The sequence below is a fragment of the Orbicella franksi genome, chromosome 11, assembly GCF_964199315.1.
Source record: "Orbicella franksi chromosome 11, jaOrbFran1.1, whole genome shotgun sequence".
Classification (NCBI taxonomy): Eukaryota; Metazoa; Cnidaria; class Anthozoa; order Scleractinia; family Merulinidae; genus Orbicella; species Orbicella franksi.
In genome coordinates, this window is record NC_138155.1 from 27,763,880 (window position 1) to 27,790,453 (window position 26,574).

Sequence of the window (26,574 nt, forward strand, 5' to 3'; positions counted from 1 at the left end):
AGGGAAACTGGGGAGAGACCACACACTACTGGCTTGAGAGCTGGGCCAGGAAGGGACCTTTCCAGCTCTCAGCACTTTGCCAAAAAGCAAACGACTGTTTTGCATTCTACTCTTGTGGCACACAACAGAACTTACAGTTGGACTTAAATATTACACAGACTACACATCTTTTCACGCCAGAAATTTATTTCAATTAAAATACCCATAAAGGAAATAAAATGTTACAATCATGATTAAATAACTGTTCAGTTCATGATGTATCTAAATAAGTGCAACAGTAAATAAATGCAAAATATTGCACAGCAGTTATTTTTTAAAATTTCGAGCATCAATAAAATAAATATCCACTGCAACCCCACATAAGCGCCAATTCTCCTTACAATTCCCCAATTTTTTTTAGAATTCACTTTGGGAGAATCCTGATTCAGATCTAGGTCCATCATATTTGTGACCTCACTACTAATTGAAAGTTGTTACCAAATAGTACAGAGATTTTAGAGATTAATCACACTGCATTGAAGGTTAAGCATTCCCATATTATCCCCCATGATTATTGTGTAAACAAACAAACAAAACTATAAACAAACAACCAAATTATCTTTGATGCTCAGTGTCTAGTCCCTGAGGATGTCATAGATTCATGCCAAAAACAACCAAACTTAATCTAACACAATGTTTCATTTAATGCTAACAATCTAGTCAAGAGATTTAGAAAGTTGTGCTAGGAGTTAACTTTTCCCTGGTCAAAAGGCATACTGCTGTGGCCTGCTATGTAACTTCCTTTCGTACCTTGCGGTACAACACTAGTCTCTTATCTAATGGCTTGAATTTTATTTTTCTGGGCTAGAAATGGGACATCTTTCATGGGAGTGTCAACTGAGAAAGTAAATTACTATTGCTGTTTGTAGCTAATTTAAATCTCACCCAAATAACATGCAATTTGTCTTCAAAAATACAGACATTAAACGTAAACATTTGGAAAAGCTAGCACATAAAAACCTTACACTATCATAGCAGGTAAAATATGAATAGAGATAACTGAATAACACTTGTAATAATCCATGAGAGATTATCTATATAGTATACAGCTAGATGAATCAATTACTATAAAACTGCCCCTAATAGACCCAACATTCTTATTTTAGCTTGTGTTGAACTCGTGATATATGTGCAAAAAACAGGAAACAATTCTTGCCGGCAAAAATTGCATCCTCCAGTCCAGCTGTTTGCATTTTTGTATCTCGAGATCAATTAACTAAGAGATATCTTGGGTTCATAGGTGAGGAGTGATTCTTACTCCCACTGGTTTAATAAGAACCTTTCAAATCACATTGCAGAATAAACACAAAACAAATATGTACTAGGATATGGGTGAGACAACCAGTGCCCCCTTACCCATACTACTGTAGTAGGGTGACTGAAGACCTATTAATAGTACTAAAATGTAAAAAACGTTACGAAGCATGTCTTGATTTTTCAATATATAGAGAGCTTTTAGTTTACGCAAATGCATAAACAGAGAAAAAGGTGTTGTAAACCTTGATGATTCTCAAGTAGTGCACTGCTGTTTATTCCAAGCAGGTTGTTAGTGATAAAATAACTGGCACCCTTGACAGCTGTAGCACAAAGTACTGGAAAATAAAACTTAATATAACCTGTTGCCTATATGACATCTGATTGGTTGCAATGCATAGAATAAATGGCATACCAGCCTTGCTATAGCTACACTGTTCAGTGCTTCTTCTGCAATGTGATTAGCTTATAGTCTCACAGTTTCATACGGTATTCACACAGTAAACAGAGCAAAGGATAGAAACTTGTCACCATCCTAAAAACCACACCAAAAATATTAACAATATTTTTTAGGACAACAAAAACCACAGTTTTAACCTCATAGTTCAAGTACGCATTGAAAACAGCTTATGATCAATCAACAGATTTTAACTAGTACTACACCAAACAAAAAATTGTTTTATTACGATTAGTAGCCAAGTTATAGTTAATTTTTAATCCAGCAACAGATTGAGTCAAGGCAAATATGCTTTCAATGTATCCAGTAACATATTCAACTCAGAGTTGGATGCTGAATGGTATCATAATATTAATCATTTAAGAAACACACAGCCACTAAAATTAACATAAATTCCCGATGTCAAAAAAACACTTTTTTTTTGTTGCAAGCCAGCTTATCACCTAATTAACTAATTTAAACTACTGACTGCACACAATAAGTACTACAGCTTGAAACTAGTTATTAAGAAAAAGAAGAATATTTTGAGTTTCTATCTCATCATATAAACACAAGTGAAGGTTTAGGAGAACAAGAATTGATCTGGAAACACAAGCCGCAGGCCAGTCAAGTGTCTTGACTTGAGTTCCCCAAACTTCACAAGTGTTTCTCTAACTTGATAGAAACAGCAAAAATGTTATCTATTTCTTTTAGTTGAAAAGAAAGGAAAAATACTTGTTAATTTTGAGTATCATTAAGTAAATTTTCTTTAGGCACCTCTTTATTACATCAGCAGCAGCTTACAACTTTTGGCATACACTTTCAGACAGCCTGTTTTCAAATAATAATAACTTAGCAAACATCAATGGCCAAATGGAATTTACTGAGACAAGAATCCCTGGTGTTTAAAGCATAGCATATGATATAAAATACCACATCTTAACAGGACAGTTTCTACAGAAATAAATCTAAGGAAACTTTCTTAGATCCAACATTATTTTTGCATGGATTTCTGACACTACCTCCAACTTTTTCCCAGAGTACTGCAGAAAAAATATTTCCAGAACATTGATCCTTCCTTATGTCCACTGTTACCTGTAAGCTTACAAAACTAACATTTCATTCTGCATACACACTTAGAATTTAAGAAAACCAAACTAATTAACTTTTGGCTAAGAAGAGAAAACATCAAAAATTACTTGTCAACCCAGCCACCACTATCATTTCAGTTAAAAACTTGAATCACTCCACAGAGGAATGTATCTTTAAAATCACCTTTTTTCAAAATTTCAATTGAAATTTAGCCAATCCTGCAAAATAATATTGTATTTAAATAATATTAAGGAGTGGCTTCTAAAATTAAATCTTATCCACAGAAAGAAAACTAGAATCATAGTATTTTTAACCACAAAAGTTACTTGAATAAGTCAAGTCAAGCTTCCCTGGCAAAAAATGACTTGTTAGTAAACATGTCATGAGATAATTCTTAAAATCTAAGGCAAAAACTATCTCATGATCATTGAAACAATTAATTATTCAAAAATATTGCAAGTGGCTAATGAACAAAGCAGATGCTATTCAATCATAGTTATGTTGCCGTACATAACAGCTGTTCAAACAACCACAGTTCATTCAACCTAGCACAATTTTACCCAAAATTCATTTTAGGATTGGATAAGACAAAAGGTTCAACTCCTTTTGAGAAAACACCCCCTTGCTTTTCCAAATAATTTTCACTTACTGTATACAAGAGCAAATAAATTATGCATTCCATTTCTAAGTTGCGTATGAATTATCACACAACTACTCAAATTTTTATAGAGAAATCCTATAACCTATGGAGACAGTACTCAAGCTAACAGTTTTACTGTCCTTCTGACTTTAAGATGCTAAAATGAAGGAAAATTATTCTGTTTTGAGTATAAACATAATGTAAATTAAGCAAGTTACATAACAATTTTCGGTTCTGAAGATCACTGTCAATGGTCAATCATACAGGAACCAAGCTTGTTAAATTTATACACAGGAAAGGTTCACTTCTGATATTGATCAACAGAAGTCAGAAGACTTTGTAGCAGAAAGATATAAATAATTCTGTATGATGACCAGTGGTCTTGTAAAAATATCTTAATGCCTTCTACAGAAACAAATACAGGATACACAACCGAAGTTGAATAATTGTAATGTGGAAATGTTTTGGCATTAAAAAAATAGAAAACGAACTTGATGTTGAGTCTCTGAATGAAAACCTAGTTAAAATTATATTTTTCCATAATTATAAGCCATTCTTGGATTGAACAATGACCATAAAAATATGATGTATTTTAAAAAGGAAAATGTCAATCTATTTTCTGATTTTTGGGTCTGCTAAAGCAATAATTTGTAAGAAAGACAATTTCTTTTATGACTCAGAAAAATCTTCCTTTAGACTGCAAAAATCACATGATGACCAGGTGATAAGCATGAATAATACCCTAAACATTTAGTTCTTCAAGATTTATGTACGATGCCCTTAGCAGAATACCTAGAATTTGAATACATTACCAAGACTAACCAGCTTTCACTTTGACTTTACCTTAAATAATTTCAAGCGGTCATATACATTAAGATTTTTATGGCATACCAACTGAGTGCAAGTGGAATTGCCTTGGCGTGCAATTATCGTCGACCAGGCCAGGAAAATGTTCCAGATTCGAACAATTCTTCCGTACTTCTCTGTCATGGCTGCCTGGTTTTCTGGCTTCATCCAGTTATCATACCAGTGGTTGATCGTCAGGGAGTAGTGGACACCAATGGTTTCTGCTGAGTGGATCTCAAACCCAGCCCTTTCAAGCTCTGTGACAACCCATCCCAGTGGACAGCTGGCGTCGGCACCTGGGAAGATATACTTTGCCATAAACAGCCCCCAAATAAAATCTTCCCATTGCCAGGCTCGACGCAGCCCAGCAATTTGAAGAAAGAAGATCCCATCATCTTCCAGCATGTCACGTACCTGGGCCAGGAAGGGCTGGAACTTCCTCACCCCAACATGCTCCGCCATTTCCAGACAGGTGATTTTATCAAATTTTCTGCTTGGTATATCGCGATAATCCATGCACCAAAACTTACTACGGCTCCCAAGGTTCTTCTCTGAAGCCACAGCCTCACCCCACTCTATTTGACGCTTGGCTAAGGAAACGCCGACTGAGTAGGTTCCGTGATTTTCTGCTGCATAATTGACTAGGGTACCCCACCCACAGCCGATATCTAAATGCCGCTCACCTTCTTTCAACTGACATTTCTCGCCCACCATTTTGAGTTTGTTCAATTGCATTTCCTCGAGGGTATCGGATTCGTCTCTGCATACTCCTGAAGTGTAAATCATCACAGGTCCTAGAAATCCACGATAAAAGTCATTGCCTCGGTCGTAGTGATCGCAAACCTGTTCAGCGTCTTGATTTTTCGAGTGGAAAATCATTTCGGGTAAAAAGTTGCAAAGCAAAAACTTGACGTGATAAAATGTCAGTTCAAAAGTCGCAAATTGGTGGCGGTTTTCCAGCGCTTCTAAGACATCGCACTTGAAATCTAGCTTGCCGTCTGCATAGGCTTCGTATAGAACTATCATAGGTATCTTCCGGTTGGCGTATTTTGATGCTAGACATGGGTCACTGAATTCGATGAACCGTTTGACATTCACTGATTTTGTGGCGTTTTCAGCGACGCACATTCGGTTGAAAAGCATCATAAAAGTTCCGAATAGAGGCAGAAATAGCACAGCGAAGACTAGCGGATAACACCAAAACGGCAAGCCCAAACCATACTGAACCAAAGCTGGGGTAACGAAGAGAAGAGCGTACAATGCTTTGTATGAAATTTTGTGCCACGCCAGTTGATCCATTCCCTTTAGCGTCTTCTTCGTTGCAAAGCCATTTGCTTTCGGCCCACCGTTTTGGATTCTTTCCATCACAAATGAAACCCAAAATTCTTCCTCGCGATGGCAACAGAACGAAATTCCCGTTTACCGGCGAATTCAGGTGAAAACTGAGATTATCTTTCAAACGAATGACATTGACTGAACTTCACAGCTGCGCTTGCCTTGAGCTGCAAAATTTATTACAATGGCTAGTGGCTGGTACACGTGTCGTATGTGATCACGTGACCAAAGTGTTATTACTGCAAGGGAAAGCCCATGGATGATCCGATCACACGATCAGAATCATGAATTTGCACAAGCAGGTCTCTACGAGCTGGCGGACAATCTCCAGAGGTTATTCTGTGCTTATACAACCCCAATAAGCTGATATGTTATGTTTACTAATGCGGCGTGACCCACGGTGTTAACCTGCCGCAATGTAAATAAGTATTTATAAACACAGACATTTCAAGTTTATGTCGCTCAGGATCAGAGATCGCGAAGGTAGACCCTTGAAAATCAGTCAACAAGCAAGGGAATCAAGTTTCCTGCTGGGTGATAATATTGTGTGTATGTTTTGGTCATTAGAAACAATGCTAGCAGGAGCAAACGTTGATCACTCCACCCATATATTGAATATACATGTCGCGACACACAAGTCAAATGCATTCAATTGAAACGGATTACAATTTTCCTGCCTAAAATGGTTTTCTTTGGTTTCTGACATCTATGATAAAAAACTTCCCGGAAAACTTATGTTTGCTATATTACGGAAATATAAGTCAAAAAACGAAGTTTTTGAGGAATATGGGAAACCAGCCTATGACAGTTTGTCGAGTGAAGCGATCTGCATCCGGCGATTTGCATAATAAATTTGATATTATAGATCGTTCACTCAAGCTTGAATATTTTTCAGGCTTCAGTTATTTTCACAACTGGAAAGTTGTCTCCATAATTTTGATGATCTCCTATGTCTATAAATTGAATATATTAACGCAACTGCGGAAAACGAATCAAAGATTTAAAGGCACGAGAGATCATGATATCTCATGTACACAACTTGAGCAGTTGTTAAAATAAACTAGCTCAGAAAATGTCCCGTTTAAGCCTGAAGTTTTTCCTCAGGCTTCAGTTATTTTCCCAACTGCTTAAGTTGTGTACATAACTTCGATGATCTCTCTTGTCTTAAATTTAATATATTACGTAACGCAACTGGGGCAGTCATGCAAATAAGAAGAGTGTTAGCAATAGCCAATATTTTGGCGCTCATGATAACCGTAACCTCTGCCATTTCTTTTGTGAACATTTGTTTGCCATTTCCTAAAATGTAGTCAATACCCTAACAAAATACACCATAAATGACCTATCTGTAGTATTTGTGAGCGTTTTTCGGCGTTTCATTTCTGAAGCTAACGCACGTTCTTGTACTGAGAAATCCTCAGATGTGGGGTCGTTTAATTTGTTTTGGGAAACTAATTATGTATAAATGACTTGGTATGACATCGAAATATGAATTTTATCACAATCATTTTAGCAGAAATATAAATGCATACAAAGAGAACTTTTAGCAGATATGGTTAAAGGGGTCTTGTACCTTAACTAATATTATCTGTAACTGAAAAACAGGGACAAAAAATTCATTTATCGCAAATTTTGGAGGTTTACGACCTAGAAAATTGTGTCCTTTACCAATTTTGAAAATTTGAAAACATTCGGTTGAAACCCAGTGGAGATATCGTATACGAGATATTGGTGATCCGTCTATTTGGTCATTTTGAGAAAAAAGGCTAGTTTTACTTTGGTCTCCAAGAGCCCAAATTAGCCCTATGAAACGGGGCGGGGGTTAGTGGCAGGGAGAGGGGGTATATCGAAAGGTTTTACATAAATGTCCTATTGAATACCCGAATACACACCAGACATAGAAATGTTAACCAAGTATAAGGAGCGTATAAGATGGTAGAGGAAACAATGTTCAGCAAAATCGTTTCAAAATACGATTTGCAAATGGTTAGGGATGTTGAACCCTAATGTTCCGAAAAAATGGTTTTTTGGAGAAAAATTTTTATGTTAGGTAGAGGACCGCCTTAAGGGCAGACCGTGCGGGGAAACTGGGTCTTGTGACAGACCACAGTCCGTGTTTACAGTCCGTGTGCATTAACTGCGAGTGACTATCATGGGTGGGGGGAAACTGAGTCTTTTGACAGACCACAGTCCGTGTTTACAGTACAGTCCGCGTGCAGTGACTGCGGGTGACTGTCACGGGGTGGGGTGCGGCTGAAGATGACCTTCTTCTCTTGTTCAGATATTACGGGGAGATTCGAAGTGGATAGGCCTTTTCGTACTCTCTGTGAAAAAAAAAAATAGAAAATAAAGTAAAATTTTGTTGTGATGAAGATTATTTTATCTGCGTAGGTCGGAGCTTTTCCATCCTCTTCGCTCCTGAAATATTAGTAAGTTTCCACGAACAAAGTTTCGCCGTTATTTGGATGCATAACGTATGAAAAGAACAAGAAGATGAGCGAAACGAAGATAGAACTATTCGAAAAGTTTCAGTTGACTAGGTCTTTAGGAGGTGGTCGCATTGTCTACCAGTTAATTACAGCAGGTATTTAAATTAGCAGGTCCTTGTCGGTCAAGAACTTTACTGGTGGTTTTCAGTGTTGTGTAAGGGAACAGGTCACAGTGTAATGGCGTGTTGAGCAAGTCGTGAAAATAGAAACAAAAGCCTTGTATCACCCGCACGCGAGCACGCGTGATTGTGTTCTGATCTCCAATGCCCCACCGGGGCACCCTCAGGTTCTCCGCCATGGACACTTCCCAAAGCTGGCGTATCGATTGTTAGCCTTAATTGCTTTATAAAGGTCTTCGTTAAAGTCAATGACATTTTAACGAATGCTTAGGTTAAAGAACAACCCCTAACTGTTCACCCCACGGGAACAGGGGCGATGAGGGCCGTAGGAAATTTACTTGAAGGATAGAACCGGTATAACATAAATAAGGATCTGGGTATGAGAGCTAGCACGGCACTTCACGATCACTGTACAATGGAGCGCAACCACTTCACCTCCCTTTTCCTTGACCGACTCCATCTTCCCTCACTTCCCGTACATAACCATTACCGTCTCGTAGGAAGTTTGTCAAATTAGACGCCTTTGATGTCGTTTACGACAGCTTTTATTGAGCTCTCTCTGCTATATAAATTACATTTTTTCTGTCACTGTTTTCTTCGAAGTATTTACAGGAGGAAGAGATGAACTGCAATATATACACAGACAGAAAAGCTTTTTACAGGGTTAAGTGGCTTATCTTTGAAAAAAATCCCACTTTAACCTATGAGGTTCCTTATATAAAATTGTTTACATTGATTGAATGTCGTGTTTTTGGACGGGCGATATTTCGCGACACTAAAATTTCGAATTAGAATTTCCTTTACTTCTAATAAATATGCGACTTCTTTTCCAAACTTATCGTTCAATCCAATCTAACCAGAACACTAACGATAGCCTTATCTAGGCGTTCAGTCAAACGGGGCGCAAAGCGAAAAACCGGCGAAGCGAAAAAGGGAGAGAGCGGCTTGGTGCAGTTCTTCTCCCTATTTTTTTGGTACGCCATTCCGGGAGGAGCGCCGGCTCGTTTCCCGAACGGCGGCTGAAAATCGGGCCTTCACACCGCGCTGCGCCCCAACTAACTAAACGCCTGGACGAGGCTGAACTAACGAGTACTCCAAAGTTGTCCTAACAGCATGCGGTAACGAGGACATGGGATATTGCTTAGCAACTTTGAAGACCAGACTGCAGGAACAGTAAAGTCTAGGGGAGATTGGGGCTAAAAAAGGAAATGATTGATCATGACGTCACGTGTTAAAGATGGTCAGCGGGTTTACGGCAGAAGGGACAACAGTTTTTCTGTAACACCAGAAGTTCATAGTCATCTGTGTGGAATAACTGAAACAGAGGGATACAGAGAACACATCACGGACTGAAGACATTTGTCCATACGAAGAGGTCTCGAGAAAAAATCAACTTAATGTGAGGGAATCGTAACGAGGACAGTAAGACTAGGCTTTCAGTGCCTAAGCAGAAATTTGCAGAAATTCTGGAAAAAAAAAGTGGAACTATAAAACTTCTTCTTGATAACATAAATGACGAGCCGGGATGATAAAGAGAGGAAGCGATCTCAGGCCAAGGTTGGGTGACTGAAATATTTGTCACCTCTTCCCCCTTAAACATTTCCTTCAAAACCCCGACTCATCTCTCTCTCTTTGCTCCTGCCGCAACCCACGAGAGCCTGTTCGCAGGCTACGTGGTAAGTAGCGTTTGGGTCCTCTTCGGAATTCCTTCGCTTCGGAAACGTTCGGGTCCCGTTCGGGACTCGTAGTGGTAATTACGCACTCGGCTCACGGAGTTCAGTAATTTTGCCTCTAGCAGAAGCTGCTGCCCCTGTACGATAAAGACAATGATACACCACTTTCACTTACCCGGTTACATGACGAACAAAGCGTGATGGACACATCAGGAAGCAAGGATCGATAGTACTGGTATTTCAGCGGAGGAGGCCATTTCTTTACCATTACCTCACGGCTGTTCATGGCCTGCAATGTTGACCTACCCACGCGGACTGGGACGAACTCAGATCCACCTTGCTGTAGACAGAGCAAACAAAAAATAATAGGGGGAGGGGAATAGTCGTTTTTCTCTCTTTCCTTTCTCCCCTTGTTTTTCTCGCACCCGAAACTTTCACAAAGGTGAAGCAAAAGAGGAACGATCCAGCGGTGAGAAGCGCGGGCGTGGAAAGAAAGAAAATGTAATTTAAATTTAATTTATTATAATTTACTTTAATTCATTTTAATTTTCCTGTCTCGATTAAGTCCCTTCTAATTGCGCGGAGGATTTCAGGAAAAAAACTGACTGCTGGTAGTCTACACGAAACCCGACAACAATGGCTTGATTTAGAAAAACAGAACTGGACATATAATAGGAACACATTAGGATGCCAGCAAGAATAACAATAATGGAGTGAGTGGATTACAATATTGCTCAATTTGAAAATGTGTGGGTCTCAGATCGAATTTCTTTAAAAATTTCGAAAAACAGCTTTTGGCAGCATCGCACTGGTTTACAAACCTGCTTTCCATCGTGTCTATTACTCATAAAATTTCACGCCACAAATTGAGAGAACACTTAATTAATGGTTGTGATACAATGGGATTGAGGAAATATACAGCCAGAGTACTTTTCTCTGTGGCTATTCACACGACAAAAGAAAAAAACGATTTCCGACACTTAAATGAGCACGCTGATCATGAACCTTACAATAATTGATTCATACACATATTGAGGCAAAAGAACTTAGAATTTAATAAAACACAACGTTATTGATGGCCCTTTAAGTTCGGCCTTTCCCCCTTCCGACGTTAATCGCAAAATTCAATTGAACCGGATAAAAAAAATTAATGCATACTCGTTATCTATAAAATAAAATAAAATAAAATAAAAATGATAATTAACAAAATGCTAAAAATTGAAATAAAAGAAATCGAAATGCGATCTCGAAAATCATTTAGGAATTTATACCATTGGGATGAAATATAAAGAGCAAATATACAAGATTGGCGTTTGACACAAGGAGCGCAAAGGATGTTTTTCTGTGAGAACAAAGGATAAAAGATGAGTTACTCAGATTAAACAGCTGGGGAAGGAATAACGAAGCGTGTTATTTTGACATTTTCCGAGCAATCCTTTGTTGTTGCGGATAAAACAAAACCTTTCAACATATAAAAATGATATGGAAATCGCTGTTCCTTTCGAACTCCAAAGAAACAAGACGGTGTCTTTAAAGACTTTTTAAGCGGTACATTTTGAAGCAATTCGCTGCTGAACAAAAAGCAAAACCGAGCCGACAGCCAACGCCCTGGCAATTAATGAACGTTTTATTTTTTCACTGAAAAGAGCGCCGTGTCCCGGCGGTGCGGTGACCGTTGTTTGCGGTTTCTTTGTAAAGTGACCAGTTTCACGTTTGCTGTAAACATTTTTCATTTCTCTAATGGATTTTTTTAAAATTATTCGTAATTAAAAGCAAACAGAATTAACAGTAAGCTTAACTTTGCCATTTACGTTTATAAAAGAACTAAGAGAGTAGGACAACAGACGAAAGCGTCGCAGTTAAATTAAACCTAAAATGTTATATTCGGCTTACACACAAACCAAACGCTAGAAAGAGCTTTCAATTTGCGGCATTCTTGAATTTCTATAGACTCAAAAACCCCTCTCTATCGTCACGTTGGCTCTGTGCAAGCTATAACTTCAAAATAGTCTAAATTTTAGCGCGAGTTTGCTGTTGTGTGTGCAAGCCCGTTCTTGAAACGCGCGTGAAAACTTCGAGTGGGATTGGAGAGGAGACAGTGAAATTTTTCCTCTTGCGAGGCGCACGCGTGTTCGCGCGTGACGATCGACGCTTCGTGTTTTATGCATAACACTCGGCGCTTGGCGCCGCCTCATAAGTTGTCGCTAAAAAATAGTAAAACGAAACAAAAACGAGACTGCTTTGCAGTCTAGTTCTAACTCAGATTAAGGCACTTAATTTCAATTTAACTCAATTTTAGGTTGCATTTTTCTGACGGAATTGTCGACAGTTTTCGTGTTCAAGCAGAATATCATGTAAGTAATACTGTGAATATTTTCGGCGCGACTCTATTGCTGAGAAACCAGTATTAAAAACCTTGACCTTTAAACCGTCGATCACACCACCTCAGCTGATTAAACCACGCGCCATCACATGCTTGTATAATTTCGTACACAAATAAAATTCGCGAGCGTTTTTACCAGAGGAGAGAAGTGATAAAATTACGTAAGAGTAGAGTTATTCTAACTGTTAGTTATTTAACGCGAATGGAAAGAAATTAACAGAAACGGGATTTTTGTTAGTAATTATCTTGCCTGCTTTTTCTTGAACGTTTGCCCTCATTTTAGATCGCAAATTAAATTAATTCAATAAAATTTTGCGTTCACTGTGCCATCGATTGTTAAATCGACATCTGATTTCTCCTTACATCATCAATACATTGTCGAGTAAAAGGGCAAAAAGAATAACGAAGATCATCAACTTTCACTGCAACATAATGGGGCAAAAGATATGTTAATTTTGGTTCTACCTTACACAATTGTCCCTACAAATAGTGTGTGTAAACACAGCCAGTATGTTCGTATTCTCGGTAAAAGTTCAACCTCATTCAAACTCCTGACTAACTGAGTCTTGCTGATAATGATCTCTTAAATCTTCTGCCTTCAGCAAAAGTTCCCGACATAAACAATGTCAAGAGTTTTAAAAAGTTACATCCAGCTAGCGCCCAGACTTCTACTCCGACATCAAATTCTTTGTGCGCGCCGAAGGGATTTGTGAGATAACTCTGGGGTAACAACCAACGAACGGCAGAGCAGCTTTTCTTAAAATTCCGGCCATGTTGTTTTGAGGGTTTTTTTAAAGAAAAATGTTGTCACAACGAAAAGTTCGGTGAAGCTTTGCTCAGCTGGTGTAACATCAAGAATTCGAAACGCATTTTAATTTAACGAAGTTGCGCATTTTATGTTAAGGAATGAAAAAATTTTCAAGGTTCACCTCAAAACTCATCAGCTTAGCAGTGAAAGGATCCTCTTCCTCTTCTTCGGGGGGTTCATCTGTCAACTGCAGGGACTGGAAGTCTAATCAGTGGTCAAGGAATACCTCGTGTAATTCGCACTCAAGATAACCTATAGTTTGTGCACAGTGCCAAAATATTTACCTTACATCTGGAAACAAAACTTATTTGATAAGGTGTGACTCTGACGTTCAAAACACCCGGGGAAACATATTTCTTGACATCAATTACGATGGTGGTCTGCCCGGCAAATGATTTCACTTTTTACCTCTTGCTGCAAAACGTGTGCTCATTGAGAAACAAATTAAGAACGGATTTATTTCTACAAAGGATACTGCCCATGTCTCTCTCCTGCCAGTTAGAACGCTTCTTTTCTGGGCCTCTTGATGGTTCTATCTCAATCAATTTCAAAGCTTCCTCGTCACTAGAATAGCAAGAGAACAAAATTCAATTTTCTGTGTCATGCTTTATGTCACGCTTGGTGTCACACGCGGATAGTTCGGCCGAGGAGTGTGCTTGTATTGCTAGCTTCTTCAAGTCATTTTATTTTTTTCAAGGACGAGGGGATTACTAAATAAGCTGATATGCAATCAGTCAGTCGATCATGTCATAAAATGATGCTCTCCAAATGACCTGATTTGATTAATGGAGAACACAGGGCGTCAAAAGTCACAAAGCGATAAAGTTCCCGGTGAACCTTAAAAATTACTCAGTACGCAAAAACTACCTGCACTATGTGACGACAGTGACATAATAACAGAGGCTATAGAGATAGATAACGATACCACAAAGGTAATAAAGATGATAATAATAACTAATCTTCATATGAATACTTTGGATATTTTCCTGTCTATTCTTGGTTTTCATGTGACGTAGTCATATTCCAAAATTAGAAATTATCCTTCCTTCTGAGGTTTTAGTTTCATCAGATAAAAGGCCCTGTAGGAAGGTGACGTTTGGCAATGTTTTAGCTCGACAGAGTTCTTCTTTTTGTAACAGAGCACTCCAAGCTTTTGCGTTGCGTGACATGAAAATGGCGGCCAGAAAAGACTGTCGCGTAGGTCAAAAGACGAGTTATCGCTTTAGTTTTTGTTAAATAAACGGTGCTTGCACTAGAAGAAGCATTTATTTCAATGTGTCGGAGCACTAGAGTAAAAATGTTCGTTTCAATAGCAAAACTCAAGGACGGATGTTTTTGTTATTTTACGGTCGCCATGTTTGTGCCCCTCCGAAGGGCACAAACATGGCGTCTCCATACAAAGCTCTATAAATTTGGATGACCCGCTTCTGCGAATAACGGGCGAATGAACAACAGCAGAAACCTGATTCTTGGCGAGGTTGTTTATATAGCAATCATCTATCATATCCTAGATTCTTGAATTTATTTATTGAATGGTTACGATTTTTAGTTTTGATCACATGACTGGTGAAAACCAAGAATTTTCTAACTTTTACCTGATACCATCCTCCAAGACAAACTCCACTAATGGAAGCACCTCTGAAACAAACACAAAAAGTTCATTAATTTAGTGCATTCTGTACACCAATGTAAACAATTCATGAGGTTTTCTGACAACACCCAAAGTAGTCCTAAAGCCAGTCAGTGTGAATAGAGTGATAAACCAATCATAGCTCGACAGAAAAAAATACTAAACCAATTGTAAAGGATTTTATATCTAAATGTATTTCAGCTGTCCTGCTATGACTAAAGAGTGCAGAAATTCACAAAGTTTTTGGAGGGTTACAGACTCGCAGTCTAAACCAAAAGCTGTAAGTATACAGTTTAAAGTAGGTAAATAAAACACAGACATTTTCTTGCAAAAACGTCGCACTGATTAAAGTTAATTTTGCTCGGGAGAGGGAGGGTTTGAAAGGGCACCCTGTGGAACATTAGGCCGTAGTCAAACTCACCGAACGATGAGAACGAATAGACAAATGGCTGCCTACAGTTAATACAATGGTTGCCTTTGTTGTTCAAGAGAGGATTCGTAGTGGAACATCGGTAGCAAAGAGGAAGCAGTTCCTACAGAAAGACAATAACGTTTTGTCAGTACTAAAAACCATACTTCTGGTACGAGTTATATTTCCCTCTTGTGTTCGAGCTTTTTCACATCCGCTGCGGTTAATACTTTTGCTTGCGATCTCGACGAACTTAAGACAACATAGAAGGTCTGTGGCCAGACTGCAAAGTCCACCGATACTGGTATGATTTTCCAGAACTGTACTCCAAGTATGACAGAAACTCAAGCAAGTGACGATGAAAATGCATTCAGCAGGCAAACACGCACTGAAGACGCGAAACTAACTTCATGTTTCGTGTCACAAAAGATCACTTGGTGACGAATTAATATGCAAGCCTAAGACGGACTTCTCACATCTTTGCCGTCAATGTGAGTTGAAAATGGGATTCTGAAGGGGAAGAGAAGGCCTAAAAGGGTATGTTGTTGACTGCTTCTTATTTGGCAGGTTCCGGACGCTTTTTGTGCGACAACGGTGTTCTTGGAACTTTACTTCGAGTAGATGACAAAGTTTTAGGCTTGTTAATCGATTTTTAACCTACCTCGCTGTCGTGGAAAGGCTTAGAGCGAATGGTAACACTCCCCAAGTCAATGGCTTCTTGAAAACGTGGAGGAATCTTCAACGACTTTAGAAAAAGCAAACAAAAAGAAAGAACTAACTACATTATTTCAACAACTTTAGAATTGGCCCAGTAATTCTTACTGTGTCTCTGTACCACCCTATTACTTCAAAACCATGAGGTGCTTTTGGGAATGACTGGACGTCCAGTTGTGTCATATTAAGCCTGTTCCAGGCTCTCGGTCAAATCGGTCAGTGGGGACGTTCGCACTGACCGAGAGCCTGGAACAGGCTACGTAAAAGTTTGTCTTCAAGGTGACAATGACAACCCTCGCATACCTGTAACTTGTCGTAAGCGGTACGAGCCATCTTGTACGCTCCTAGATTCTTACTTTGCTTGGCAAGTGCAAACAACGTAGAACTAGAAATAGTTAAGGAAAATCGTTGCAAAAACTGCTTCATGCACAACTCTCCCAAATTGTTTAAGCCTTGTCACCTTTTCTTGGCGTTCTGGCCTGTAAGAGGGTGTAAATACGATAGGCATTTTGAAGAAGTTTACTTACATCGATCTTTTTTTGTGTGTACTAAATTTTCGGTGGCTTCTGTTCACCTTCATCAGAGCTACCATGTTAAAAGGATCGTTACCACTTTGGCTACAGGCCCGTGTGCTCTCGCTTTCAGTTTTCAATTTTGAATTAAAGGTACGTAGGCGCTAGGGAGCGGTTTCCTCTTGTCGCTGTCAAAAATGGAGTGCCACGACTCTCTGATAGACATGTCTTAGGGCGAGGCAGGGACGAGGGCCAACAACCGAATGATCAGAACTGTCAAACAACAGTGGATGCCTCATGCCCGCCTTTGGATGAGGAAGAATAAGTCAAGTCAAGGCCTTTTTCTAAGAGGTTTAGTTACCTCCACAGCCGTTACCTGGGTTGTGACAGATCACGCAATGCTCCACACCATTAGTGGCGTATTGCGTGACTATCCAAATAACGGTTGAGAAGGAACTGAGCGAAGTTGCTCTGTATATGTTTGTAATTCAAAGGATACACTCTGGATACTCCAGGTGGAATCTCTTTGACCAGCATATGCAGCAGGTAGCGTGCGATGTTGAATAGCGTCTCTGGCAAGTGAGATGTGAATGGTTCATCCTGCAAAAGAATTAACAATGTAAGGTTATCTGTGACTCTGAACTCTCCTCACAACACACTCGAACTCTCCTCACAACACACTCGAACTCTCCTAACAACTCCTTCTTCCCACCCTTCTTCAGGACAAATATCCTATTAAGGGAATCCAACTGAGCTTTTTACTCGCTCCGTACATGCTACTCTTCCAGATTCAAAAGCGCTGACTTTCGTCGAGTATTGGCCGTCCCCTCACCAGAGCTTATACCAGGTACCCAAACGATGCGCGAGGACGGCCAAGAGAGACGTGGCGAAGAACAATCAACAAGGAGGGAGAACATCTCGGAGTCAAAGACATGGAGGGAGCCTGAGGTGGCGGGGAATGACCGAGTTACTTGGAGGAGACGGAATGATGGGTCTATTCTCCACGAGGAGAGAATGGAAAGATGAAACAATGTGCGGAGCACCATTTTCTACTCCTAGCTGGAGAGGGGTGCACTGAGAGTAAAGTACCTTGCCCAAGAAAACAACATTTATTTAACTCTTTAAGTTTTGGATTTAGTATCTGAATCTACAGTCTGAAGCAGTAACCCTTAGATGACTGCACTTACAGGCAGCTGAAGGTTTTGCACACGTGCGAGTTCGCACCCACTGAGTTCGCGCTCACATGGACTTAACTAGCGATCAATTGCTTCAAATTTATCTTTCTCTGACCGGGCAAAAAAGACAACATTGTGGGCATTATGAAATAACATCACACAAAACGTGCTCACTTCTGGTTCTTTAATCCATTGAAAGTGAAGGCAAACTCAAAATAGAAAGTTCATAATGAGCTCAAGGGTGCGAACTCAGTGGGTGCAAAATCGATTGGGTGCGAAAGAGGTAACATTCCACTTACAATGCCATTCTCTACGTTACTTACAGTGTATCTTTGAATGGAGTGATACAAATGGTAAATTTCAGCTTTCTCCTGGTACTCGTGGAATTTGTCCAACATTTCATAATCAGGCTCAGCCTGGGCATTCTCTGCGGGAGAAAAAATTTTTCACAGAACTAAGCTTGGAAAATTTAGAAACCTGAATGAAACTTTGATCATTACGGCAGTTTACCACAGTTTTCCCGGTTTGAAAGAAGCTATGTGTTTTATAGTAACTGTCAGTTTTTACGTCACAGCAGGAAATTATTTAAGCCAATCAGAGCAACGGGTTGCTCTGTGGCCAATCAGATTAAAAATAAAAATCGTGATTTTGCTGACGAGGTTTTCCCTCGTTTTTCGCGCCGGGTTACACGTTTTCCCGCGCTTGGCACGAGTTTCGTGTTCTTTCTAGCTCTGATTGCTTCATTCCTTGAGGTACCTGAAGTAGCTCCTCCGCTGACCAGGTCCAAACACTGCACAGATAGCTTCCAAAAGTAATATCCAGCATCATGAAACCTACGTTCAGTAATAAAAACGCGTCACGCAACATGAAACACAATAGACGGCATTGTCTCGCACTACCAGTGTGAATAAGTCACGGACTATTATGTAACATAACAGTAAAAGATAAAGGAGTTTCTTGTCACGATATACTAACCTGTGTTCCACCACAGCATTGTGACACAGTTGTTCTAATACTTTAACTGCTTGGTCCCTTCGTCCTGCTTTGTGGAAAGCTAGGAATTATAAGAACAGAGTGAAAAAGGTTACGCCTTTCATAAAATAATTTAAAGTGATTATATATGCATGGATCCAAGGCAGGGACTTCTTACCTTCCTGAGCTTCATCAAATCGGTCATTTTCAGCCAGCCAGTTGGCATAAGGAACAAATACTTCATCCTGTAAAAATACAAAGAGAATCATTTCACAGAGGAGACCTACAACACAGCGAACCAAGCTCAGTCAGGATTCACTACCATCAAGATAAAGATTTGAACGGAAGCACCAAACTTCACTGCAACCTCAGGAGTTACGTCACGGTTTGCGTATCTTGACAAGTTTAGCCTCAATTTTTCAAGTTCGTCGTTTGCAATCCGTGTCAATCTTCTCCATCCTTTACTATCCTTGTTCCTTTATGGCTTATCAGGTTTCCTTCAATTGAAAGGTAACTTTGTACGTGACCAAAATGACTCAAAATACCGTGACTGAGCTCCTCTAAAGCAGGTTAACTATTTCATGGAGAGCCACAATAATGATTAGGATCAAAGCAAGATCACTTTCAGAAAATTTTTTTCGACCATTCCTAACTTCATTAACCTCACTACTCAATGTTAACACTAGTTACTCCATCAAAGTATCCTACCTTGAATTCTGGATGTTTTTCAGCAAGTTCAAATGCCTGAAAACAGATAGATTAACAGAATAGATACAGGAAATAATCAGATAATTTGTTAACAATGGCGATAAATTATTTCCTCACAGTGATACAAGTGTACATCAGAGAGAAAAGGTAACTTAGAACAGTCAAGATATATTATTGAGATGGAGGATGCCTGATTCGAAAATGTGAATATAATCGTGTTTTGATTACAAAGGAACTACTAGCTATGTAACATCATACCTCGTCCCAGTGTTTGGTTTCCACGTGGAGTTCCAATAAGGCTCTGATGTCACCTATCTTGAGGTACATTTCTGTAGCGTATCCATGCTGTTATGACAGAAAAAAAGTCACCATTGGAACATGCGTTTACTGAAGGAGACTTACAGTCACCTGAGAGAAGTTTGATGAAGATACGAAACAGTTACCGTTGTAGGTTTTGTAGCCATTGTGGTTGTGGGGAATGTTTTGGGTATTGTGATGGTTGTAACCATTGTGCGTGTCAGATCATGAGGGATTTGGACATTGGGGTTTTTGAGGCCACTGTCTGCACTCTTGTCTTGCCATTGCGGTGCCTCTGGTTGTTGTGTTGGTTGTGACAGATGGCTCAAAAGCAATGAAACACTGCCCCTCAAGTGCAGGCAGTTTAGGACACTGAGAGTTATATTCCTGGAGTTAACTTCTGATCTACCTGATCCAGTTGTTTGAAGTAGTAAGCACACTGTTTTAGCCCTTCTGTGTCAGCCTTGTTAAGGTTCCGTCCAACTTCCAGCAACCTAACAAAACGCACAAACACATTGAAGTACCTTGTGATTCAGGCACAAATAGCCATTGATAATGAAACATCAGTAACATTTAATTCAACACCTGGCCAAACTCAAACAAATGGCCTTGGCTTTAGAACTGATTGGAAATACGACAACATTTCTCTGGTATTTTACAAAAGTTCTCTATAAGTCAGAGTGACTTGAAGTAAAGAAACGGTTGACAGGAGTAAATGTGTTATTACTCTTTGTGTACAAGTACATGAATTGTCTGCTCATGAAAGGTCTAGTTAGAGTATATGTTATGATTTTTCCTGCACTTGCCCCTTGCTCGTTTTTTTTGTTTTGTTTTTAATTTGGTTACCAACAACAATGAAGGAAATTGCTCCATCAATGTGATTGTACTTTTCCATAAGATCAAACTGTTTTCAGTCTAACTTCTAAATTCTAGAAATTGAGGAAAGACTCTCACTTTTCCACCCAGCCATGTTGTCCAATAATTTCAATGGCTTTATGATTTTCACCAGCAGCAAGAAACATGTCACTGAAAAAAAGGAAATCAGATATCAGACAGTTACCTAGTTTACACACCAAAAGGATTGAAACTAATGACTTCAAAGGTGTTATAGTCAACATACATTTAAAGTACAGTAATTACGTCATGTCATTCCTCAGAACACCACCCTGGCATGCTAATCAATTTCACAACATTCAATTCAATTCCCTGTCTTGATCTCCATCCCTGCCTACACAAATGTCCCTGTCTTCATCTAGACTTGGACTACGACTGCCACTCTTTGCACTCCTGGTCAATTTGGCACTCACTTGGAAGGTTCTTTTGCAAAATACCAAACTGGCAAAGAGTGGTGTGAGGCAGCTGTAATCCCGACTATGTGTAGTGTGTTGTCATATCAGGGCGTGTTTAAAACACGAAATAGCAAAATGACGAAAAGGCACTACAAGTAAGAGTCAATGTGGGATACGGGTGTCTGTAAGGGTTTTTAACCCTTACTATCATTGAGAGCTTAAACCACTGTCGAGTCAGTGATATTTAGGCTAACCTGAGTGCTATTTAGGCAAACCATGGTGCCATTTTGGCTTCTCATGTTTTAAACATGCCCTTGTCATATCATATTTTATTTCACTTACACTGCTGCTTTGGGGTCATTTGTTGTTTCACACCACTCAGCTTGTTTCTTGATCAGTTGCTTTACGTTCTTAGGATCACTGCTACCAATGAAATCCTGTTTGAAATAAAAACAACAATAAAGGGATGAGTAAAAGCAAGGTATTACCTGTATTAATACATGTATCTTTTTTCATGGTATCATCAACCTGCTAAATTTTGCAAGCACTGTTGATGTTCAGATTGCCTTGGCCCGAGTTTCTATGACACATTCACGTCAGTGAGGAAATGTTACATTTTAATACCAAATCAGAAACAAAAACAATTTTGCCGATAGTTGTGTGACATTCTAAAGAAGCCCAGTTGCATTACCTTCGCATATTCAAACTGTCTGAGGTCTGTGAACATCTCCATGGCCTAAACAGAATAAAATATTTAAATGATTAGGTACTGTACAGTGTATGTCCACACTAACAGGGGCACCCAAAGGCAAATGCTGAATAGGACAGCCAAGAGAGATGCAGCGAAGAATAGTGAACAAGGAGAGAGAACATCTCGGATAGGCCCTTTGCAGCTAAGCCATCACGTGACCTACTTTTCATAAAATTATGGGCTATAACTTAACGAATGCCAGAAATGGAAAAAGCATGTCGAAAATATCAAAATGGCCAAGTTTGAGGCCCCCATCATCAGAGAATGAGATTTTATGATGGTCTGAATTTTTGAAAGAATAAGAAGATTTATATGGAAAAATGTTGCTGGAGAGCAAGACCTTGCTCTCCAGCAACATTTTCCATACGAATCCTCTAAATTTTCCGAAAATTCAAACTATGGTATAAACTTACTCGTTTTTTCCTGGGACCTCAAACTTGGCCATTTTGGTATTTTCGATGCGCTCTGTCCATTTCTGGCATTCTTTAAGTTATAGCCCATAATACAAAAATTTTTTAGGAAAAATTTGGTCACGTGACCCCAGCTGCAAAGGGCCTATTCAAGCCATGAAGGGGGAAGACCAACAAAACACCAAGTTGCTTGGAAGAAACAGACTGATGGCCCCATTCTCCACAAGGAGAGAAAGGAAAGATGATGGGTACTGTATGTCACTCGATCTTGGACATGAATAACCTGTAATAAGATTGCACTGTTAAATGTTTGTTGGAGACATACTAATTTGCAAGCAGTAAGTAAGGTTGTACTGCACTGGAAGTTGTTTTAAAAACATTATTGTCAAAATAGTTAATAAATAGTAGGCAAAAAATATCGGAAAAGTTTACAGTCTCCAATGGATATAGTGTCATTTGTCAGGATCAACCCCTTTGCAAACCCAACCTCGCTGCAAGAGACAGTTTAATAGCACAACCATACATGTACCATACCTTTTCATCATTTCCAGTTTTCTTATACAGCTTCCCAGCTTCTTGAAATTTGCCCTAAAAACAACAAAAATTTGAAACTCCAAACGTTAACTACCCTGGAATATAGATACCGTAGTCTATCTAGTCTGTGAGACATGCATTAGATAGTCCTTGCATCATCAGTGCTCAAGGTATGTAAAGGGCTAGGTAGCTGTAGCTTGTTACAAACCTTGCAGCGCTATGATCTTAATTAGTCAACCAAACATAATAAGCCAGTTAGATGGTCACTTGCCACGTGAATGACCAGTCACAAACTATTCTGTCAAAAAAGCCTTCTCATCTATTTTGTGAGCCAAAAACACCACTCAAGAGTTATGTGTGATGTGAACAGCACAAGTTATGTTACTTGTGTTGTGAAACTTACGCCACACGCTAGCAGGTATATATAGTTTAGCAATAAAGAACACTTCCATAAACTGAATGCTATTATCTGAGGTACGCCACTCCTGATTTTTAAAACAAAAGAGATGACACATGGATGCTGCAGACATAAACTCATGGAGACTAAAATTAATGCCAAAAGAGCACAGTAAAGACAATAATCAGAGCAGTTTTCAATTGAGTGTCATAAAACAAAACAAAACCAATTACTTTGGCAATTAGACTACTCAGCCAATCTGAAATTGCAGTAATACCAAAATCAAAACATACATACATACATACATACATACATACATACATTCTTTATTATCTTTCCCCATGGGGGCTTTTCGAAGACAATATGGTACAATACTACAATTAAATACTAATATACTAAAATTAATAATATTACATTCTAATTTAGATAATCACGAATTTAAAAACTCTACAATTAATTTACGTTTCAAAGTCATTGCCTGAATACTTTTGACACTCAATTAGAAACCGCTCTAAAGAGTGCAATTTAACAAACCTGATAAGCAAAGACATCTGCTAGGAAAGCCTGCTCATCTGTTTCACCTCTCTTTTTACGTTCCTACAAAACAAATAAGACATTGAAGGATTAATTTCTGGAACATTGCTGGCGATCTCCTGTGTTTCAGAATCTGGCATGACATTTACATCGTAAGAGAGCAATGACTGGTGCAAACCTCAATGTTATGAATTAACTCCAAATATCTCAAATCCCGCACTCTGATAAAAGCCTGTTGAAAAGGGCAGATTAACTGTTAAATTTTTAGTCCAATTTTTTTCACAAGGACAACACTTAAACAATTTCCCATCATATCACCATCACAATTTTCTAAGCTTCCTGCAAGTGCTATTATTAATTCAGAAAGTTTTATAGTTCTCTGCAACAATACACAATATTAAATCAAAATACTGCTCTACCTTTTTGGCTGTGTCAAAATCCAGGCCCTAAAACATAAACAGAAGTGCTAAATAAATATCCTCATTGCACTGAAGTATGACCATTCTAAAGTAACAAACTTAACAGAAATCAAAAAGAAGCAATATAAACATCTGATAGAACCTGGCAAAATGTTTCAATTCTGAATAATGTTATGAATTAATTAATGAGAACCTCTAATGCTTCCATAGCAAGGGCTCTCCAGTCTCCCTCCGTCACACCAAGACAGGCAACTTTGTAAGCATCTCTAAAATAGAAAATACCAATAACAGTTCAAACAAAAGCAATACTCTCTTCTACATACATGTAACTGTTTCTTCTGAAAGTATAGCATGGTATGTTGTACTGAATTAGTGCTGTTTGACGTTTGTGCTGCCAAATCAATGCTTAGAGTAACTTACTATAGTTACTGTACTGGAATGTTAGTTAAATTTATAAATCTGGCTGGAAAAAAAAATTCAAAATTATGCACTTGAGGCATAAATACCTGTACAACTTCTTTTCCAGGTACTGATACATAGGAGCAGACTGAAACACAAGATGGAAACCATGTCAAAAATACTCCATATAATATAAGAACTATGAAAAAATGTAGGTCATAAGCATCATTTGATATGACATCTCACCTGCGGCACTTCCACTGCAGACATGGTGTAAACATGAAGACAGAAGATCTTGGATCCAGTAAAACCAACAACAAAACCCTGATGAATGAAAACACATTAAAATGTAGGGTTACATGTATGTAATCACAACCAATCAGACTTTAACTTAGAACCTTGAGCAAAACATCTGGCCTGGGTTACTAATAAGGTGAATAATGCTATCCACCTGATAAATCACTATCCACTGGATAGTGATTTATCAAGTGCATAGCATTATCCAGTCTTCGTGCAACTGAGGCCTGTACATTTACACTTAAATACAGTGCAATTAAATAAAATCTACATTGTATGACAAACCTGCAGCTTTTGTTGATGCACAGGAAAGTTACTGGCTTTAATGTTTAGCATACCACCACCAGAAAAACACAGCATGTCCTGAAATGAAAACAAGATCAAGCAAGTTACAGAAGATACATGACACATGGTCTACAATGTCTTCTGTAAGATTGTTCTCAAGCTTACACAGCAGCTACAACTGTAATGACACTAAACAGTCCAAACCTCAGATTAGTATAGGATTCAAAACATGACATGGGTAGAACTAATGCTGCTCCCTGCCCTTGCTCCCCACCTTGACGCAAATTGCAGTTTACAACCCCTCCCTCCAGCCTTTTCTTAGGTTGCCTATGAACTTACCAGCACCCATCTATACATATGCAGTACAAAAGGCACTATTAGAGAGCTTTTCCCAAAGTTCACAATAAAAGCTTAAATAGTTATGATAAAAGAAACCAAGACACTACCGTAATTAATATTCACTACGCGAACATTTCTCTAACTCTTAATGTTATTAAATAATGAGGACTTTTACCTCATTATGAGTATTCCAAGCCACACTGTTAGCATTGGGCTCCTATAACAACAACAACAATTGTTGACCCCTTTACAAATTAAATTATATAACTGTCCATGTACATTCATAACTACTTGATAAATTGTTTAATAATCAGTAGTTTAAGAGTATAAGCCTTAAAGAAGAGAAACAACTTTTTTATTAAGAAAACATAAACTGGACAGATTAAACAACGAGGAAACACAATGTACATTGTACCTGGAAGAGCAGCTCATTGTTACTGAGGTTGTATACAAGACATGTGCTGTTTTCATCAACCACAGCCAACTTATTGCGACTAAAAAGCAACATAACAGACAGTTTTCCTTCAGAACAGCAATCAAACATTACACTGCACCCTTAAACTGGTGCTTGGCAAGACTTATCACATGGTACAAAATCTCTCATTTCTGTCAAGCTAAGGAGAGAAGTAAAAGCAAATGCATGCAGTTGAAAATGCTTTGTTTTTCTACAAGACTACAGGATAAGAAATTTAATTAAAAGTTAATTGCTGAATGAGTACTACTCTTCTAACTTTCTTCCTTCCTCACAAGATCATCAGCAAAGAATGCAAGCATCATACTTAGTACTTTGGGAACACAAGTCAGACATGCTGTTGCTGGCCATGAAAACAAAACTATCATCCATGACTTCCCCTTATTTGTTTCAACTCACCTGGTGCTCAAGTCTAGGCAGCGAACACTCGTCTCTTGTTTCAGCAGTGGCAGAGGGAAAGGATTGTTGATAAATATCTTCATGATCTAACAAGAAAGAAGACAGTTGCATGTTTTAACATCAGATGTCTGAAAGTCTTCTTCTGTAAGTAAATGTCTGCTGTGAAAAGGCAAAAGCAATGCAAAAACATTTATGATTATATATTTTTGGGAATTGATTTAATCAAAAGCAATTTAAACAACAGGAAAAGGAAACTGCAAAAGTACCATAACCGTCATATTTTTACATACTTGACCATTTTTCAAACCCACAAGGAGACCTTCTCTTCCAGACGGGCCGCCAATCACTTTTATGTAGCGAATCAAGGATTCCATCACCCACTCTCTGAGTAAAAATTATGAAATGCACATCAACTTAGTGTTAAATTTTATACCTTACTCCAATGTGGCCACCAAGGCAACAGGAGTATAAGAGATAGATCTGGGGAGAGAATTTGAGGAGAATTACAGTAAAGTAGC

At 38.7% G+C, this 26,574-nt stretch overlaps 3 protein-coding genes across 4 annotated transcripts in view; 1 reads left to right on the forward strand and 2 right to left on the reverse strand.

Annotated features, from left to right (window-relative positions):
- LOC145502612 (uncharacterized) overlaps positions 1–3,429 on the forward strand; it is a 21,234-nt gene extending 17,805 nt beyond the window's left edge. Inside the window, exon 14 of the mRNA XM_081481940.1 lies at positions 1–3,429. This exon is cut by the window's left edge and continues 5,909 nt beyond it. The gene's annotated coding sequence lies outside the window, so the exon portion shown is untranslated.
- A 90-nt stretch (positions 3,430–3,519) lies between these two features.
- On the reverse strand, positions 3,520–7,192 carry LOC145502620 (uncharacterized). The gene has a single exon (XM_081481952.1). It carries the CDS (start codon positions 5,670–5,672, stop codon positions 4,290–4,292), a length of 1,383 nt encoding a protein of 460 aa, XP_081338078.1. The 5' UTR covers positions 5,673–7,192; the 3' UTR covers positions 3,520–4,289.
- Positions 7,193–7,271: 79 nt separating this feature from the next.
- Positions 7,272–26,574, reverse strand: part of LOC145502611 (intraflagellar transport protein 122 homolog) — a 28,866-nt gene continuing 9,563 nt past the window's right edge. Inside the window, exons 18-48 of one of the 2 annotated variants that reach the window (XM_081481938.1) lie at positions 26,347–26,440; positions 26,057–26,142; positions 25,601–25,679; positions 25,361–25,402; positions 24,847–24,924; positions 24,511–24,588; positions 24,372–24,412; positions 24,059–24,131; positions 23,866–23,892; positions 23,625–23,678; positions 23,447–23,509; positions 22,516–22,569; positions 21,512–21,556; positions 21,163–21,257; positions 20,486–20,557; positions 19,941–20,025; positions 19,493–19,579; positions 19,235–19,270; positions 18,705–18,771; positions 18,530–18,608; positions 18,311–18,387; positions 17,878–17,981; positions 16,879–16,979; positions 16,171–16,252; positions 15,815–15,898; positions 15,166–15,277; positions 14,710–14,752; positions 13,590–13,678; positions 13,236–13,318; positions 10,099–10,263; positions 7,272–9,565 (exon numbers count right to left, since the gene is read on the reverse strand). In XM_081481938.1, coding sequence (XP_081338064.1) covers positions 9,482–9,565; positions 10,099–10,263; positions 13,236–13,318; positions 13,590–13,678; positions 14,710–14,752; positions 15,166–15,277; positions 15,815–15,898; positions 16,171–16,252; positions 16,879–16,979; positions 17,878–17,981; positions 18,311–18,387; positions 18,530–18,608; positions 18,705–18,771; positions 19,235–19,270; positions 19,493–19,579; positions 19,941–20,025; positions 20,486–20,557; positions 21,163–21,257; positions 21,512–21,556; positions 22,516–22,569; positions 23,447–23,509; positions 23,625–23,678; positions 23,866–23,892; positions 24,059–24,131; positions 24,372–24,412; positions 24,511–24,588; positions 24,847–24,924; positions 25,361–25,402; positions 25,601–25,679; positions 26,057–26,142; positions 26,347–26,440 — 2,359 coding nt within the window. In that variant the 3' untranslated portion in view covers positions 7,272–9,481. The remainder of the gene's footprint in view (positions 9,566–10,098; positions 10,264–13,235; positions 13,319–13,589; positions 13,679–14,709; positions 14,753–15,165; positions 15,278–15,814; positions 15,899–16,170; positions 16,253–16,878; positions 16,980–17,877; positions 17,982–18,310; positions 18,388–18,529; positions 18,609–18,704; positions 18,772–19,234; positions 19,271–19,492; positions 19,580–19,940; positions 20,026–20,485; positions 20,558–21,162; positions 21,258–21,511; positions 21,557–22,515; positions 22,570–23,446; positions 23,510–23,624; positions 23,679–23,865; positions 23,893–24,058; positions 24,132–24,371; positions 24,413–24,510; positions 24,589–24,846; positions 24,925–25,360; positions 25,403–25,600; positions 25,680–26,056; positions 26,143–26,346; positions 26,441–26,574) is intronic. The other variant, XM_081481939.1, reaches the window with a different exon arrangement.